General features: G+C 46.2%; 1 protein-coding gene across 13 annotated transcripts in view; it reads right to left on the reverse strand.

Moving 5' to 3' along the window:
- Window positions 1-15,800, reverse strand: part of LOC140735009 (ankyrin-1-like) — a 454,172-nt gene extending 438,372 nt beyond the window's left edge. For 9 of the 13 annotated variants that reach the window (XM_073059868.1, XM_073059867.1, XM_073059847.1 and 6 more), the window contains exon 1: window positions 15,008-15,799. In XM_073059868.1, coding sequence (XP_072915969.1) covers window positions 15,008-15,133 — 126 coding nt within the window. In that variant the 5' untranslated portion in view covers window positions 15,134-15,799. Of the gene's footprint in view, window positions 1-15,007 lie in introns of all 13 variants that reach the window. The other 4 variants (XM_073059885.1, XM_073059855.1, XM_073059891.1 and 1 more) reach the window with 3 other exon arrangements.
- Between the last annotated feature and the right edge of the window lie 390 nt (window positions 15,801-16,190).

The following is a 16,190-nucleotide window of genomic DNA, read 5'->3' on the forward strand; positions in this document are numbered from 1 at the left end:
AGTTTCTCCTTGCCCATTCTGGTTGAGAGATGGCAATGTCAAAGCATTTACTGGCTTGGACAGAGTGGTACAGAGAGAAGGTGGGATGTATCAAGAGTGCAGGCTACCACTTTCAGATTTGGCATGGGTCTGCATTCAGCATTAGGGATGATAGAGAACTGGATTTAAATGTGCTCAGCTCCAGACAATTCACTTTCCAACAGGTCTCAGAGAGTTGCTCAGAGAGAAACAATGAGTCAGAGACAAAGCAAGTTGTGGCAGGGGAGGGTGGGGGGTGATTAGAGAGAGAGAGAGATGACAGGGTCAATAGCGGACAGCAAGGTAGAAAGATGTGGGGGTAGAGTGAGGGAGAGAGAAGCTAGGATAGAAAGATGTGTGGGATAGAGAGAAGTGAGAGAGAGAGTGGGGGAATAGAGAAAGAGAGAAAGGCCAAGGGGTAGAGAGGGAGAGAGAGGAGGGTTGAGGGAAGAGAGAGGTTGGAGGGGGGATAGGGAGGGAGAGAAGCCAGTGGGAAGGGAGGAAATAGCAGGAGAGAGAAAGAGAGAGAGAAAAAGAGAGATAGAGCTGATCATCAAAAGTTTTCAAAGTCATGAATAGATTCATCACAATGTATCCATTGAACCAGAGATCAGAAATGGAGCCAAGAACAGAAAGCATAGAAACACTCAGCAGGTCAGATAAAATCTGTAGAAAGAGAAACTGATTCACTGCCGAGCGCTTCCACATTTTTCATTTTCATTTCAGATTGATGGCGTCTGCAGCTTCTCTGATAGACATGGGAAATCTTTTTTTCCTTTATCAGGAGAGTTTTGATGCAAAGATCCTTGTCTGAGAACACAGGTTTCAGCACTGACTCACCTTGAAAATTATTTTACAGGGACACAGATATCAAACAGAAGATTGGTATCAGCCGGATAGCACCGTCAAAACCAGCACAGTTAATGTTGGTTACATAGCATTCTCACGCTCAAAGATTTTATGGCTTTGGGCCTATACTCAATGGAAGTTAGAAGAATGATGGGGAGATCTCATTGAAACCTATTGTCTATTGAAAGGCCTAGATAGAGTGGATGTGGAGAGGAGGTTTTCTATAGAGGCAGAGTCTAGGACCAGAGGGTACAACTTCAGAATAGAAGGACCAGGGTCCTGGAGGAACGTTGTTTTGTTCTTACTGTGTACTGTACCAGCAGTTATGGTTGAAATGACAATAAAAGCAACTTGACTTAACTTGACGTCTCTTTAGAACAGATATAAGGAAGAATTTCTTTATTCAGAGGGAGGTGAATCTGTGGAATTCATTGTTACAGACAACTATGGAGGAAAGTCATTGGCTATAGTTAAAGCGGGGATTGATACATCCTTGATTAATCAGGGCATTGAAGATTACAGCGAGAATGGGGTTGAGAGGGATAATAAATCAGCCATGACGGAATGGTGGAGCAGACTTGATGGGCTGAATGGCTTAACGCTACTCCCGTGTCTTGTGGTCCATATAAATTCCTTAGCTGCCTTAAAAAGGGGCGTGCGTGTGTGCATGCATGTCCGCGCACCCGAGAGAGTATGCACGAGTCCATCTCTCTGTTGTGTTAAACATGGTCAGGCACTCTGGCCACTGTGAGCTGCATCGAGGATCTTCCAAACTGAACAACTCTCGAAAGCACAAGCAGCAGCACGGCACGGAGTGCAGTCCAGATGGGAACCGAAACCCACTCCAAGTAGCATCTCCACTTGAAAACGGTTTGGTGCTAATTAAATTTGCATAGCCATTGCTGTTTTATACATAAGCTGGTCAAATGCAGCACTGAGGCCTCTGTTACTCCGAGATCTCGCAGCAGTCTACTTACTTCCAGCTCGTTATGCTCACTACACACTCTAGCTCAGCATCACTGTGAGCCAGTCCTTCACTGACGACAAGTATGCAGCACATTCAAAGCAGAAATGATGATTTACACTGTTGGCTCCAGTCATAACCTGCTTCCCATATGTCTTACAGATCTTGTTTTGAAAGTAATTCCTTATCAACAGAAGTTTTTGTTCTTAATACTGCTAATACAAGAAGTTACAAGTATGGTTAAACTAACCGAGGCTGTGAACCTTCGGTTTGCTGAGAGCTTCAGTTATAATAAGTGTCATCACTATTCAAGGGTTTTCTCAATCCCATATCTCAGCACAGGTACAGGCAACTGAACACTCAACTGATTTTGAAATATGAACCCTCAAAGAATCAGAATCAGGTTGATCATCACTGACATACTGTAATATGGTGTTCTGTGCCAACAGTACAGCTCAATACGTTGTAACCGTGAACAAGGTCACCAGAGAGATATTGAAGATAATGGATATAGAAGTGTTTTATTCAGCAAAAACAAGCAACAGGCATCATATTGAGACACTCTTGTAAGGAGAGGCCTGCTACATGACATTTAATATGCTAAAGATCAACAGTAAAGGCAGGACAATTCTATAGTGACAATGTATCTACAGTGCTTCCTTTGAATTACATATAGTCTTCAAACAACTCCTTCGCACCCACACTCCAAACACTCAAAATGGACGTTAATCAGCATTGTCTGGTTTGCATCAAATCTGGCACACAGCTCCAGGGAACCCACTGTTCAGAGCTGCATTTTAAATTCAGTCTACAATCCATGATCAGGTCTGAAGATTGGCTGCTGGTGAAATTATTATTTCCTCTGTACTCTTAACTCCAGAATTTTCCCCTGGCACAATACGCAAAAGTTATTACAAGTTACAATAATATATAAGATATAAATAAATAGTGCAAAACAAGAGCAAAATAGTGAGGTAGTGTTCATGGACCATTCAGGAATCTGGCGACAGAGGCAAAGAAGCTGTTTCTAAAATATTGAGTGTGTGTGCTAAGGCTCCTACCTCCTTCCTGATAGTAGTAAGGAGAAGAGGGCATGTCCTGAGTGCTGGGGTTCCTTAATGATGGACATTGTAGAAAATAAAACTCCATGGTGTAGGAGGTAACATACTGGCATGGATTTCCACTTGGTAGCGAACAGGAAATAAGGAATAGGTATAAATATAAAGGGAAATAAACATTTGGCATTTCAGACTGTGATACTTCATCAGGGCCCAAGCGGATGAAGAGTCCAGGTGAATGGTCTTGACCTGATATGTCAACTGTCCATTTCCCTCCACAGATGCTGCCTGACTCACTGAGTTCCTCCAGCATATTATTTCTTGTTCCAGATTCCAGCATCAGCAGTCTCCTCTGTCTCTAGGTATAAATGTATCTTTTTCTGTTCAGCAAAATGTGTTGGGTAGTGTTTCACAGGCATCACAACTACTCACAGTGTTAACAAAGACACAAAGAGTTTCACTAGACAGGTAAGTTAAGTTGCAAAGAGCATTATAAACAGGTGACTAAGAGTATAGCGTTTTAAGTGAGTAGGGAAAAGATCAGGCATATGAACAATTATTCAGCAGATTCAAAGTATATTCATTATCAAAGTACGTATAAATTGTACAACCTTGAGATTTGTCTGCCTGCCCGCAGCCACAGAGAAAGAACCCCGAAAGAACCCAATTAAAAAAGGACCAACATCCAATGTGTAGAGAAAAAAAAGAAACACAAATCATGCAAACAACAGCAATAGCATTCCAGACCAAATTTAGTCCATTGATGTAGAAAAATGTGAAGTTGTCCATTTCTAGAGGAAAAATAAAGATTATCAAAAATAAGAACGCATGCTATCTAAGTGCTGAGAAGTTGCAGAGGGATCTGATCATTTATTGCAATGGGATATACTTATATATAAATGCAGGGAGATTACGCTCAGTCGCCACTTTATTAGGTACACTTGCACACCTGCTCGTTTATCCAAATATCTAATCAGCCAATCATGTAGCAGCAACTCAGTGCATAAAAGCATGCAGACATGGTCAAGAGGTTCAGTTGTTGTTCAGACCAAACATCAGAATGGAGAAAAAATGTGATCTAAATGACTTTGACTGTGGAATGATTGTTGGTGCCAGACAGGGTGATTTGAGTATCTCAGAAACTTCTGATCTCCAAGGACTTTCACGCATGACTGTCTCTGGAGCAGCAGTTCCCAATCTTTTTATGCCATGGACCCCTAGCATTAACTGAGGGGTCTGTGGACCCCAGGCTGGGAACCTCAGCTCGAGTTTAGACAGAACGGTGCAAAAAAAAAACCCAAAAAAAGCATCCAGTGAGTGGCGGTTTTGTGGATAAAAACGCCTTGTTAATGAGAGAGAGGTCAGAGGAGAATGGCCAGACTGGTTCAAGCTGACAGGGAAGCAACAGTAACTCAAGTAACCACCCGTTACAACAGTGGTGTGCAGAAGAACATCTCTGAACGCACAACATGTTGTATCTTGAAATGGATGGGCTACAGCAGCAGCAGCAATGAACATACACTCAGTGGCCACTTTATTAAGCACATGAGGTATCTGATGAGTTGGCCACTGATTGTAAATGTAGGGAGATAATATTTTAGTCATATACTACAACAGCGAGACCACCTCTGAAATACTGTGTATAGTGTTGGTGTCCTTACTAAGGAAGGGAAATGCCACTCAGAGATGATTTACTGGAAGGGTCTTCCACAACCTGGATCAACATATTGATGTTGGGTGGAGGCCTGCGTACTTCAAGGGCTCCATCAGGTGATGCCAGCTCAGGGCCAGCCATTTTGGAATGGCTATGGACGAGATGCCAGATGAAGATTGATTCAATTCCGGTTCCCAAGCAAAAAGACTCGTGTCTGCCCCTCCTGGGCTACATTTCATCTTGACAAAAAGTGTGAAGGGAAAAAAACATCTCCCATACAAAACAACAACGAACAACTGGACGGGAGAGGTATCTGATTTAGAGGAAAGGTTTGAAGAAATAGAATTGGATCTGTTGGAGTTTGAGGTATACAAGGAACTGCGAGGGTAGACATCGAGAGCAATGTTCCCTCTAGTTTGTAATGACCAGTGTGTGCAAAAATCTTGCGCTGTGTAATTTTGTGCCCAGTGACAATAACATGTGCGCAAAGAATAATTTCTTCAACAAAAACTGTACAAACAAGCCAGTTCAAATCATCACAAACATCACCTCAACACGCTCCTCATCAGAAACTGGAAAGTTTGTAAAACATCGTGAAATGTACTTAACATGCCAACGAGGCAGAGAAGGTGACAACCTTTTGTGCACCGTTTAGATTCCTTTGTGCGCTTGTAGCAAATGATGTGTGCACGCGCACACCCACACAAACCTCAGAGGGAACACTGATAGCGAGGATATTTCCTTGAGGAAAACATGAGGAAACCTTCCATCGGGGAGGAGATACAAACACCTGAAACCACGTACCAGCAGGCTCCAGAAAAGCTTCTATCACACTGTTATAAGACAATTGAGCAACGTGTCTCTTGTAAAATAAGATGGACTATTGACACCACAATCTTCCTCATCCTGACTGTCTACCTGCATTACACTTTCTGTGACTGCAACATTTCATTCAGCATTCTGCTGTTGTGTTAGCCTTGTACCACCACTAAGCACTGATGTAATGATCTGCATGGATGCAATGTAAAACAATGTTCTTCAGTACAATAATAAATTTATTAGATTTATTATTGTACTGAAGAACATTATTGACTCCCTATATTAACCACGTCGAGTGGAGGTTTTCTCACAGAAAAATCGAGATTCAGGGATCCCTATATAAAATCAAAAGATCAGCCACTTAAGGTGGAAATATTTCTCTCAGAGGGTCATGAGACTGAAACATCCTTCCTCAAGGGCCTAATGGAAGCGGAGATGCAGTAGATAGATAGTTGTAGTAAGATGGTGGTGCGCTCGGATACAGCAGCTTCTACAGGGCCAACCAAAGGTGCTATTGATTTTTTTTCAATGTGCTATTTACAATCACTATGCTGGACATTAAGAATTTAATTATTTTGCAGGTCTACTCCATCAGTGAGTCGCTCGTTGGCAGAGAAACTGAAGGAGCTGGATTTGCTGCAGTTTGTGCAGCTGCTTGTGTCAGAGAGGCACTGAAGTTGTTGTGTGAAAGCAGTGTGCAGTCTGAAGCCAGCGATTGTCGGAGTCGCTTCCCCTTGTGATCGTAAGACCCCGTCGGATCTTGGTGATGTGGAGCGCTGCAAGTCCGGTTCACTGGTGTATTGGCAGGACCGACGGCGGGGCAGTTGCGTGGCCTTGGTCGTGGGAAGGAATAGCCCTCATGTCGTGGTGTCGGCTGTTTGCAGCCATTCAGGAGAGAGGTATCGGGGCCAATGCCACAGGGTCCATGCTGGAGTCAGTGCTGCCCTCCAGTGTTCACTTGGTGGACAACAAGTTGTATTGTGCTTGACCAGACTGCTGCAACATTTATGGACTCGGGGACTCGGACTCTGTTTTTTTACCTAACTGTATTTTACTGATATCTTATAAGTGCTAAATGTGCCTTATGCTGTGTATAACTGTTGGTACTGTGCCTTGCACCTTAGCCCTGGAGTAACGCTATTTCGTTTGACTGTATTCATGTATGGTTGAATGACAATTAAACTTGATAAAAAGGGTGAAAAGTTACCACAGGCAGAGTTGATGTTTGAATCTGATTAGCATTGATCCTATTCAGTGACGGAGTCAATCTGAGAGACTGACTGGCTTAATCCTATTTCAATTCATATACTTATATTCAAAATGGGGTGGCGTGGTGTAGATACACCTCCACCAAAGGAGGTGTAAGGTCACCCTTGCGCAGGGTGTATCACTTGCTTAGCCCACCTTCCCCACCCCGATCATCGTCACGTGAAGCCATGGAAGCAAGTGCTGAATGGTCGTACAAACAGCTGGTGCAAATCACAAGACCTGGTTATGCGATCACTGACGCCAGGCAGACAATCTCTGAAGAGTATTGATAATGGCTGGGGTCACCCCTCTTGTAAAGACACTGTCCGGGAAAAGGCAATGGCAAACCACCTCTTAGAAAAATTTGCCAAAAACAATCATGGTCACGGAAAGACCATGATCGCCCACGTCATACCACACAGCACATGATAATGAAGATGATGACATTCAAAATTGTAAAACTCTGCATCTGCCTCAGCAGATGCTTAGATGCCAGTATCTTGTTTTAATCTTAGGTGGCACCCCTGTAAGCTGCAAACATCTTGTTCACTACAATACTCACAAACATTGTCCTGTGGGTGAACAGGATTAAATGATTTATGAGACAGCATCTCTTTAAAAGCAGCTGTACTATGAAGCAATGCTCAAAAACAGCTCTTCTATTAAAGACAGACAGTAGCAGATATGACCAGCCTGAGCAGATTAAATGTGCAGGGATATGGGAAAGCAGATAAATGGAAACCATGACAAGGCATTTCTTCAGTCCAGGGACTTCATACAACAGTACTGAATCAAAGGTGAACTCTAACCACAAACTCAAATGGTTTATATATAGAACATTACATAATTTGATATCCGATTAAAAGCCTTTATTTTGGTTCATTTGAAGCCCAGCATTTATTGTGCATCCATATTTCCCTGGATGGGAATGAGTCACCTTCAGGAACCCTTGCAGTCCTTCTGATGAAGGTAGTCCCTCAGTGCAGTGAGGAAAGTGTTTAGACCAAGCAATGGTGAAACAATATTGCCTAATTGGTGCAGTGTGTAGCTTGGAGGGAACCTGCCGTTGGTAGGTTTCTACGTCCTGGGTGATTTTAACTTCCCTGTTGGTATTGGACAGTTGTTACTGTAGTTTCCTTGGCAAGCAGATGGCACCTAATTGCATTTGCCCTACTTGAAGTGGACAGAACATACCTGTGTAATTTGTTAAAGAAACACCACCTCCAGCCAATCTTATTTCTTGTCCCACTACCACTCTTTCTCCCTGCACTATCATGCTTTTAATTATTTAATCTCTCCAGTTCTCCAAACTTCTCCAACTCTCCTCACCTTCACTGAACCTTAAATCCTATCCACCTCCAATTTCTCCAAGTCCAGCTGAAAGGTCACTGATTTGAAACACTAACTCCACTCCCTCTGCACAAGCTCAGCAGAATCTGCAGAGATTCAACCCTCATTTTGGTCCATGCACCACGTCTCGGCATCCACTGCCTGCTACACCAATGACATTCCTCGCTTTAGGTCAACACTGGCGCACCTCAGGGGTGTGTGCTTCACCCACTGCTCTACTCTCTCTATACCCATGACTGTGTGGCTAGGCACAGCTCAAATATCATTGATAAATTTGATACAACCATTGTTGGTAGAATCTCAGCTGGTGACGAGAGGGCGTACAGGAGTGAGATATGCCAAATGGTGGAGTGGTGCCGCAGCAAAAACCTGGCACTCAACGTCAGTAAAACAAAAGAGCTGATTGTGGACTTCAGAAAGGATAAGATGAAGGAACACATACCAATCCTCATAGAGGGATCAGAAGTGGAGAGATGAGCAGTTTCAAGTTCCTGGGTGTCAAGATCTCTAAGAACCTAACCTGGTCCCAACATATCGATGCAGTTATAAAAAAGGCAAGACAGTGACTGTGCTTCATTAGGAGTTTGAAGAGATTTGCCATGTCAACAAATACACTCAAAAACTTCTATAGATGTACTGTGGAGAGCATTCTGACAGGCTGCATCACTGTCTGGTATGAGGGATATGGGGGGTGGGGGGGAGAAGTGGGGGGGTGCTACTACATTGGACAATAAGAAGCTACAGATGGTTGTAAATCTAGTCAGCTCCATCTTGGGTACTAGCCTACAAAGTACCCAGGACATCTTCAAGAAGCGGTGCCTCAGAAAGGGAACATCCATTATTAAGGACCTCCAGCACCCAGGGCATGCCCTTTTCTCACTGTTACCATCAGGGAGGAGGTATAGAAGCCTGAAGGCACACACTCAGCGATTCAGGAACAGCTTCTTCCCCTCTGCCATCTGATTCCTAAATGGACATTGAACCCTTGGACACTACCTCACTTTTTTAATATATATTATTTCTGTTTTTTACACAATTTTTAATCTATTCAATATACATATACTGTCATTGATTTACTTAGTTATTTATTCTTATTTTTTCTCTTCTATATTTTATATTGCATTGAACTGCTGCTGCTAAGTTAACAAATTTCCCAACGCATGCCGGTGATAATAAATCTGATTCTGATTCTGACCCTGATTTAGGGCAATGATCCAGCTCTGGCAGTGTTCAGGGCTTCCTTCATCTTGTCTGTTGCTTCCTCTCAGTTTTCACTACTGTCTATTCATGCAGGTCCCAGGTGGAGTCTCAGGAAGACCATCACACTCAGATGTAGAAGGATACTTCATTGCTGTTTCCATAACAATTTAGTTTTACCAGCCAGGGTTGTTAGCCCTGAGCTGAAACCCTGAACCTGGAGGACCGGTTGGACCACTCTTAGTCTGGCCTCTACCCTTTGATCTGTTTGGCATGATTGACCCTGGCAAGACCCAAAGTATGAACGCTTCGAGTCACTGAAGCACGCAAGCCTCCAAACGCTATGACCAGGATGTGGTCTCGTTGGAGGCACCTCTCCTGGACCCAGTGTTAATGGTGGTGCCACATAGTCACTGAGTTACACAGTATGGAAACAGACCCTTCAGCCCATCTGGTCTATGCCAACTGAGATGTTCCATCCAAGCTGGTATTTGATGATGAGTTGAAGTCTCTCATCCTGAGCACATTCAGAGCCTTTGATCCCCTCTGCTCAACCTAGAGGTGGTGGTGGTTAGTGTTAATCAGTAGCACCATGATGTACCCAATCAAACTAATTGAGGTCAACAGCCAACGTTCTGGTGTTCTAAGGCCACTCTTTCCTAATAGTAACTAGAGTAGCTGCTGTCCCATCAGGTCATGTTAGGGGATGATGGAAGAGGTTTACATGTTGGCTATAACTTACAATCTGTGAGTACAACAATGCCAAATTGCAGGCTTGACTTGGTTGCATAATACGGCTCCCAATTTAGCCATCAAACCGCTGAACAAAGCCCTTTACAACGCTGATTGAGCTGGGTCCATACTTGTCATGTCCACATCTAGCTGAAAGGTGAGTTCAGAGTCACGCCTTGCTGTTGGTCCAGAGTCACTTGTTCATACAGGGTAGGGGCATTATTATTTCATTTATAGATACATCATAGGACTTTCTAGCCCAGTGAGCCACTCCGCCCAGCAACCCTCCTACTTAACCCTAGCCTAATCTTTAAGACAAGTTGCAAAGATCAATTAACTGACTAACCAGTACATTTTTGGACTGTAGGTGTAAACCAGAGTACCTGGAGGAAAACCACACATTCATAGGGAGGACATACAGATTCCTTACAGAGGACGCTGGAATTGAACTCCAAACTCTGACATCCTGAGCAATAATAGTGTTGCACAAATCGCTATGCTACTCTGGCACCCAATTCTAGCTGACGTAATTTAGTGGATTTAAATTTTGGAGCGGCAGTGGTGGGCCTTGAATTCGGATCACATGGAGAAGAAAATATTAGCGGGATCCGGTCCGAATGAAGGTGAATGGGATAGGCATAGCGGATGAATTGGGCCAAAGGGCCTGTTTTCATACTGTGTAACTCTATGAACCCATTGTTATTTCAGTCCTCTTCAGCAGCTTAACCTTGACACCCTTCTTTGAATACTGTACACAAAAGAATGACATTTCGTCACAGAGGGTAAGTATTTGGCACAAGAACGTGATATCTTGTAACAGATAATCCACATTTAGATTTTTGAAATATGCTGTTTGGCTCTCTTGCTTCTATTGCCATTGTTTAGTAATGCTTTCAGTATAACAGTTCTTTATTTATAGTTTCTCCATCACTATTGGCAAAGTAATATTTGAACATCCATTGCCTACTTTTCCCTCTCCATTCCTTTGCCATAGCAGTATTGGAAAGTTAGGTGAGGCAAAAGAGATGAGCTTCATTTGTCATTGAAACAAAGAACTGTGTTGCATTGCGCCAACGAACAACGCAGTCCGGCGATTGTGCTCGGACGGCTCACAAGTGTCGCCACGCTTCCAACGTACAGCAAGTGCCCACTGACCCTAACCTGTGGGAGGAAATCAGAGCACCCAGAGGAAACCCGCGCAGACATGGGGAGAGCGTACAAACTCGTTACAGGCAGTGGTGAGAACTGAACCCTGATCGGTGGCTCTGTAAAGCAATCACACTAGACGCTGCGCGACCATATAAGGAAAGGATCCATTTAGGAATAGTGCAAACAGCACCCAGAATGATGCTTTCATCACATTAACCCTCACTGAGAAAAGAAAGCAATAAGTAATTACAAATTTTGAGAGAACCCCACATTAAATATCTACCACCCTTAATTCAGGTTTTATCACCGTGCTGTGTCCTGCCCAAGGTATATTATTATTCTCTTGTGACGTTACCTGCTGCAGCTTAGAGAAGGTTCAGAATATTTACTCCTTTCTGTGAATTACTACTTCAAAGTTCAAACAATTTGTCTACAGTCATGCTTGGTGGGTTAGAGATCAGCCAATGGCCTTAAACTCCAAAATACATTGCTTAGCGAACTCCAACCCTCTCAAGAATAACACCAAGCTCACAAACATTCACTTAACGCTCACACCCTGTGCATATTTACATCAGAAAAAAAGACTGACGTTAAAGACACAAGTTATGAGATAAAGGGCAGCAATAGATTTGAGGTCATACTCTAATGATACTCAAATAAAAGCCAAACAAATGTTTGTTTGGAAAGTTCACCTCTTGATTATGTTTGATTGTGAGACAGCTTGCAGACATTACATCTCCCAATCTCATGCCCCCATTTTTTTTCTGACAGTAATATGCAAAGTACTGGAGAACACAGACTTCTCCTTGAAACAGAGGAGATTAAGGACAGACCTGACAAAGAGGCTCAAAATTAGGAAGGGGTTTAGTGGGTTAAAAGATGAAAAACTTTTCTACATGAAGGAGGAACAGAGACCCCAGAGCAAGTAGTGTTGACTGGCAAGAGATGAGATGAGTAGTGTTGAGATGTGGACCATCCTCTCCCTAAGGAGCAGGGAGTTTCTGTAGTAACTTTCAAAAGTGAATTGAATAAACTTTTCAATTCATTTGTATATAGAGAGCTCAACAAAACAGAGGGTTACAAGACTTGGATGGTCTGCCAAGGAACCAGAAGTGCAGTGATTCAATGTCCTATGTTCTATGTTCAATGGATTTGCAGTGAGGGGGTTATAGCATGCATGGGAGGTCAAGAACTCCCTAAAGATCTGTGGGATCAATCAAGATGTGAGTGAGGTCCTCCCGTTGTATCCCCTCTCTTACTGCACCTGAGGTGAACATATGATCTCCTGACCTGTGTACTCTGTACTCATTCTGAAGAAACTGCCCAATGCTGCGGTTTCTGCTCGTCAGTTCAGACCACACTGAAGAGCAGATCCCCCAACAACAACATCGATGCAGGAGCCCAACACAAATCTAGCCACACCTGGCTCCCAGCAACTCCCAGACAACACAAGCCCCAATGCCGAACGTTTCAGAGACGCGCGGCCTCCCTTCTCCAGCTGAGGGCACCAAGTACAAAGATGGGAAAAGTTAGCCCAGTGCGAGAAAACAGAATACGATCAGTCAAGGCAAAGCTGGATTTAGGTCCTAATGCCTACAGTTTCAAAATCAGATTTATTTATCACATGTACGTCAAAATGCGTCATTTGCGCTAACAACCAGCACGCCAATGGATGTACTGGGGGCAGCCCACAAGTGTCGTCATGCTTTCAGTGCCTACGTAACATGCCCACCCTGCTCAGCAGAGCAACACAGAACACAGTAAAACAGAAGATACCGAGCAAGAACAACAACAGGATTCTATGATGGGAAGACGTTGTGTAGACAGAAGCCATGAACTGGGAGATCCACCCTGCTGGGTTCTACTTTGCTGACGTGTGCCTCTGTTTGCTGGGCTTAACTGAGTTTGTTGGATAGTGTTTCAGTATTACATGGTGCTTCGAATAACTTGAGCAAGCTAACTTCGAGCATGCGGGGCAAGAGTGAATTATTTAACAATAACCAGCCACCGGCGAGTCTAGAACCCTGATAGAAATGTAACCTGGCCCTTAAACTCATGAAAGACAAATGAGTGAATGGCTGGACTTGGTACGTGCGGGTTGAAACGGAGACTGCTGAAGATAGGTATGCAGGTCGTACAGCATCTTCGGAGAGAGAAGAGGGGTTAACGTTGCAGCTTCAATGAAATGGCATCAACTTCCCCCTCCAAAGATGCTGCCTGACTCACTGAACCCTTCCAACGTTTTCTATTTTTATTTCGGATTTCCAGTGACCTGCCTTTCCACTAGTGCCCTTGAAACGAGTTGCTGGTCTCTTTAAGTACCTCCTGCTGTCACACTGTGGTTGCTGAGCACCTGACGATGGCTGGTACTCACAACTCCTCTTGACGCTGGGTAGTTATAATGCAATCGGTGTCACAGACAATGGAACATCCCTCAAACCAGATAATTAGTCAAGAGGAGGTTACTCACAAACTGAAGGTTACCAGATGTGCCTTTATGCTGGAAACAGGTTGGAGGTTCAGGCAGACCAGGAGGGGATGACTCCACCAGATCTGCGTGATGGACTAAATTAACACACATATGATGGGCCAAACGGCCTCCTGCGTGGAAAATATCCAATGATGTCATGGTTCCGTGATCCCAGACATTAGAATCACAGTCTCCTGAACCTTAAGCACTATATTTCATAACACCTGACGAAATACAATGCATCAATCGGACTGGCCAGCAAACCCTCAGCTATTGCAGAGACATCATTTGTTAAAACTCCGGCTCTTTACATCGCAATCACACTTAATCTTGTGTCAAAATTTTTCGGCAGCAGTTTCCGTCTACTGCAGCCAGCACACGCATACAGCCGCGGGACTTCGCGTCACCTCAACGCTATTGCCCTTCCAAATCAACCTTGCCCGTGGCGCAGGCAGGAGATAACCCTGGGCCGGTCTCAGACCGTTGGCCGGAATGCTTCGTTGCGTGGTTGTCCCCAGAAGGAGGTCGTTCTGAACGTTTCTGCATCCTGTGAAACTGCACCAACAAGTGTACGTGCTCGCAGACTCTTACAAACTTTATACAACTTAGCAAGTCAAAGGCAACCATGGATGGAGGTTACACTCGCTGAGGCGCGGCAGAATCAAAACGCATCTGATCCCACACTTCAAGTGTCTTCGGAAATGCCTGAATTGCCCACCTCCCTGCCGCTGAACTTGACTTCCTTTGCTAATCACCTGCTTCTTCTGCCTTCCCCTTCCCTCGCTCCAGTGCTGGGGTTGAATTCGCCCTTGGTCAGCTCAGGACCACTGACCCGTGGCGGTTCTGGTCCCCGAGCGCTGCGGCTCGGCATCCCCCAGTCTTCACCTACAGCCGCCTCCTTCACGCTCAGCATTCACCCGGGATTGGTGGGTGCTCGGCGACAGAGGGAATACATCACCTGTCACCCTCCCCCCCCCCACTCTGCCTCACTGTCACCCCAATTCCCTCCATCGCGCTCACCCTCCGTCTCCGCCATCCACTCCACCTTATTCGCCTTCTCCCCCAACCCGAACGCCCTCACCACTCACCTTCACTCCCTCCAGTCCGTAGACTGCTCAGCGGCATTCCTGCCTCGCCTCTCTCTCTTACCCCTGGATCCCACTCAGCCCCAGCGCTCTTCCATCCCATTCACCCTCTCCCTCATTCTCTACCGCACTCACTCATTCACATCCGTCAACCCCAGCACTCGGGGTGGGGGGGGGGGGGTGGAGGAAGATGCCTCACCTTCTTCCCCTCTTTCTGTCTCACCTCTTCCCCTCACCTCGCCCTCCCCAACCCCTTACACCCGGGAGGTCGTTCAGTGACAGAGATGGTGGCTCGTCTCCTGTCCCAACCTGCCTCACTGTCACCCCTTCCGTCCGTCCCGTTCACCCCCCCCCCCCACCTCTCGCACCCCAACTTCTTCCACCTTCTCTAAACTCCTTCCACCTCCTTCCTACCTTTTTCCTGCGCTCCCGGGAACGGTTCCTCTTCTTCCGTTTCTCCTCCTCCTTCTTCTCCTGCTCGAGATGCGCCTGAGCCTCCACATCTTTAATCTTCTTCAGCTGTTTGGCGGCTTGAGCCATGTCAGGTCGGACCCCGGGGTGGAGGGAGCCCCGCCGCACGCGTGGCCCGCACTCACTCCCTCGCTCCGGGGCGAGCTGCCCTGTCTCTCTGGCGCTTCACGCCCGCAGCCTGCACATCACTTGGTTTCAAATCAGCAATGCGTTGTCCTCACCGGCGCTGCTGCTGCCTCGGGATCCGGCGGCGAGAGATCCCTCCATTCCGCAGCCCACGGCAGCTGTGAACTCGGACTGTGCACACAGACATCATTCAGCCTCCCCCGTGGGGCCGGGTCTGTGGGGGGCGGGGGGGGGGAGGTTGGTGTGGTGGTGCGTCTACCTCGCCCTGCACTGGAAGACCCCAGGACGCTGCGGAGACTGGGCGGGATCAGGACCCGGGTCCTAGAGGGGCGGGGTTCAGGGTATATGGGCAGCGGGTGGGTGCCCGCGGGACTGCGCCCCCCCGCCCGTCGGCTGCCACCTGTGCCGCCTGGATAAGACCGAGCCTGCAGTGCTGCTGATGCAGACAGAAGCGGGCTCCCAGCTGCAGAACGAGCAGCGGCCGCAGCGCAGCCCCAACCCACCTGAGGCTGGAAGCCCCCGGCAGGTGCAGCGCGCCCGCGCCGGCACAGCTCAGACCCGGCCGCGGCCACTCCGCCCTTCCCGCCCCGACTGTTCGGGCCAAGTTGAAGCGCTTCTCATTCTTTCTGATTTGTGTTTGTGTGTGTGGGGGGGGAGGTGGTGTTGTAGTGTGTGTTGTGATGCTTACAGCACTCCTGACGTAAACGGCGGACGTTCCTGTTCCATAATGCAGGAGCCTGGTAGCCAGGCAAGGGTGCTTCAAAGAGAAGCGTGTTTAATGCACTGTGCACGGCTGCAGTACTTTCCCCAGAATTAAATCAAAGCCCCGTCCATGCGACGCCAGAAGGAGATGCTACTCCAAAATTTTGCAGGAGTCGGCGTGCGGTACATATGTGAGTCCATGCATCTGCCGGTGCTTTCCCCGTTAGATACTGCACATAGCAAACTCGGCACAACGCCGGTCGCATCTGCCGGCGCTTGGCTCAGGTCCAACTTTCCT

The sequence above is a fragment of the Hemitrygon akajei genome, chromosome 1 (genome assembly GCF_048418815.1).
Source record: "Hemitrygon akajei chromosome 1, sHemAka1.3, whole genome shotgun sequence".
NCBI lineage: Eukaryota > Metazoa > Chordata > Chondrichthyes > Myliobatiformes > Dasyatidae > Hemitrygon > Hemitrygon akajei.